This window comes from Pteropus vampyrus, unplaced genomic scaffold (genome assembly GCF_000151845.1).
Source record: "Pteropus vampyrus isolate Shadow unplaced genomic scaffold, Pvam_2.0 Scaffold23, whole genome shotgun sequence".
NCBI lineage: Eukaryota > Metazoa > Chordata > Mammalia > Chiroptera > Pteropodidae > Pteropus > Pteropus vampyrus.
Genome location: NW_011888804.1, coordinates 4,051,675 through 4,054,424, shown reverse-complemented (window position 1 = coordinate 4,054,424; position 2,750 = coordinate 4,051,675). Strand labels below are relative to the sequence as shown.

The window sequence follows — 2,750 nt, the reverse complement described above, 5'->3', positions numbered from 1 at the left end:
CTTCCACTTCGTCCTCTGCCGATCTCTCGCTGCTTCTGGCTCTCGCCGTTTCAGTGTCTCTCTCGCTCTCTGTGCATCTTGCACCGACTCGAAGACACTGTCTGGAATGGTTCCCTGTCTCTGCGCCGCCGCAGCCGCGGCCTCGCTCCATCCTCCTGGGTCGGGGAACCTCTGACTGAAGTCTCAGCATCTCTCGCTCTGTCTCTTAGCATCTCTGAGTCTCTTCCCTGGCGCTTCTGTGTCTCTCTCTCCTTTTCTGCATCTCTCATTGTCTCTCTCTTCCCAACTTGACCCCTGGGTCTTCATCTCGGCCGCAGCCACCTCCAGCCTCCCTCACCCTTGGCCTCAGCAGGCCTCTCCTTGGGTCTCTAACCTAGAATCAGTGTCGCAAGGTGCCCCGTTAATGACCTCTCCAGGCGGCCCCAACCAAGTCCGTGCGTGCGTCTCTGGCCGTAGCCTCCCAGGTCCCCTCCCCCGGTCCGAGTCGCTCACGGCCCTCGCTCTCTCTCACCTCTCCCCTGTCTCTTCCCCGCCCCCTCCGCAGACTACCAAGGCGACTACTACGGGCCGGGAGGCAATTACGACTTCTTCGCGCACGGCCCGCCGTCGCAGGCGCAGTCACCGGCCGACTCGAGCTTCCTGGCCGCCTCGGGGCCCGGCTCCACGCCGCTGGGTGCGCTGGAGCCGCCGCTGGCCGGGCCACACGCCGCCGACAACCCCAGGTTCACCGACATGATCTCGCACCCGGACACACCGAGCCCTGAGCCGGGCCTGCCGGGTGCTCTGCACCCCCTGCCAGGCGAGGTGTTCAGCGGGGGACCCAGTCCGCCCTTCCCCATGAGCGGCGCCAGCGGCTACAGCGGACCCCTGTCGCACCCCAACCCCGAGCTCAACGAGGCCGCCGTGTGGTAAGGCCACCAGGCCAGGCCGCCCCACCCCCACCCCCAGACGCAGCCTCCCCAAAGCAAAACGCCCGACGCGGCCGTGGCCGGGGGGCTCCCTCAGGGGTTCTCTCTCGGGTCCGCACTCAACTGGCAGCTGCATCTCGGCTGGGCGCGGAGGGGGACCGACCCCCATCTGCACCCCGCGGGCGCTCCGGGACTCCCGGCCCTCCGCCAGCGCTCTCCCGGCAGCCTCGAGCAATTTCTTGGGACCAAAGTCAATACTGCAGAGGGTCAAGAGTTCTCAAGCACGCTGTAGACTTCCCCGACTCCCCACCCACCACCTCTTTGGACCAAGAGACGGTTGAGGCCAAGGGGCGGAGACGAATTTTCCCTCCTCTCCGCCATCAGAGTGGTATTTTGTAATCGTATTTCTCACTCTGCTTTCCTCATCTTTCAAACAAGATAAGAAAAAGAGAGATTGGACGGAGAGAGAGGACAGGGAGCAAAATGAGGAAGAGAGGCGACGGCGAGAGCGCCGGCCAGAAAGAGAAGGCTCGAGAGAAAGCGGGAGAGAAACACGCTTGAACGGGGGTGTCACTGGAAGACAAATCCGCCTGCGCGTTGGCACCCCCTGGTGGCCAACCCTGAGGATCAAGGTCTGCTTGCCTAGGACGGTGGAGCGGTCGTGGACATCTCCAGCCTTGGGCCAGGCCACCCCGTCCTTCCTTACTTTGGCATTTATTTCGAGCCCGGGGGTCCAGGCCAGACTCGATCGCTCGCTCACCCTGCTCTCCCCTTGGGCAAGGCGCCAAGATTTCTGGGCTGTGGCCCACAGACCACCCTCCCTGCACCGGGGCCTGGAGGCTGGGTCGTCAGGATGTACAGTATTATACTTTTTTGGAAGGTGAACGCTTCTAGTTTCCTTATTTTGTATAAAGAAGAAACAAATAAAGTATGTTTTTGTGTTTACTGTTTATTTATTGTACTCTAGTTATCTGGGGTTGGACATTTTTATATTTTTAAGAGGAGGGTGGGCAGAGTGAGGGAGGGGAAGCAGAAAGAGGTTTACCTAAAAAAATACCACAAAAAAAAAAAACAAAAAATCAACTTTTTTAAAAAAGAAAGATTAATAAAAAAATTCTTTTCCCTCAGCGCTGTGTGGATTTCTTTTTTTGTCTCTCTTCGTAGTCATTTGGAGTGAATGGAATTATTCTTTTCTCTGGTTCTTGTTGCTGACATAAAACAGACTTGATAGGTGCAAAAACCTCTCTTTGTCTAAATGGGGGGGTTCTTCTGATAACTATTAGGTAAGGAAAGTGGCTGCCTTTTTTTTGTGACCACTCCTATGTGCCAGGCACAGTATCTCCCCATGCTTTATGTAATACCCCAATCTTGCACAAACCTGCCTGGGACATAGCAAGCCTTTAAAATATTTGATGAATGGATGGATGTGTGATGTGTTTGTCCGCCGGACATTCGGATCCCTTTTGCCCAAGCTTGGGGGGAGGGGCGGGGGCTTGCCCATGTTAGCGGTGGCAGGGAAAGGAAAGGGGGAGGTCCGGGCAGATGGGGAGAAAGGAACCCCCATGGAATGGGCACGTGCTAAGAACTTCCACTCCTGTCTTTCTCTTATGTGGACTTCAGAAGAAGAACGCAAGGTGGCCTGGCTTTCTCTTTTCTTTTCCTTGGCGGTGCGTTTGTCTTTATCAGACAAATGCTCCTTGCTCATTGTGGAAAATTTAGAAATGTTGGCTAAACAAAAAGAAGAAAATGGAATCACCCAGAATCTCAAGCACGTGGTACTATAGTGGATGCATCTCTTTCCAAAGGTTTTTTGTTTTTTGTTTTTTTTTTTCACTTAAAAAC

The 2,750-nt window shown here is 55.5% G+C and overlaps 1 protein-coding gene across 1 annotated transcript in view; it reads left to right on the top strand.

Moving 5' to 3' along the window:
- Positions 1-1,195, top strand: part of LHX5 (LIM homeobox 5) — a 9,347-nt gene extending 8,152 nt beyond the window's left edge. The window contains exon 5 of the mRNA XM_011355832.1: positions 545-1,195. Within this exon, the coding sequence (XP_011354134.1) occupies positions 545-912 (368 nt within the window). The 3' untranslated portion in view covers positions 913-1,195. The remainder of the gene's footprint in view (positions 1-544) is intronic.
- The last annotated feature ends 1,555 nt before the right edge of the window (positions 1,196-2,750 follow it).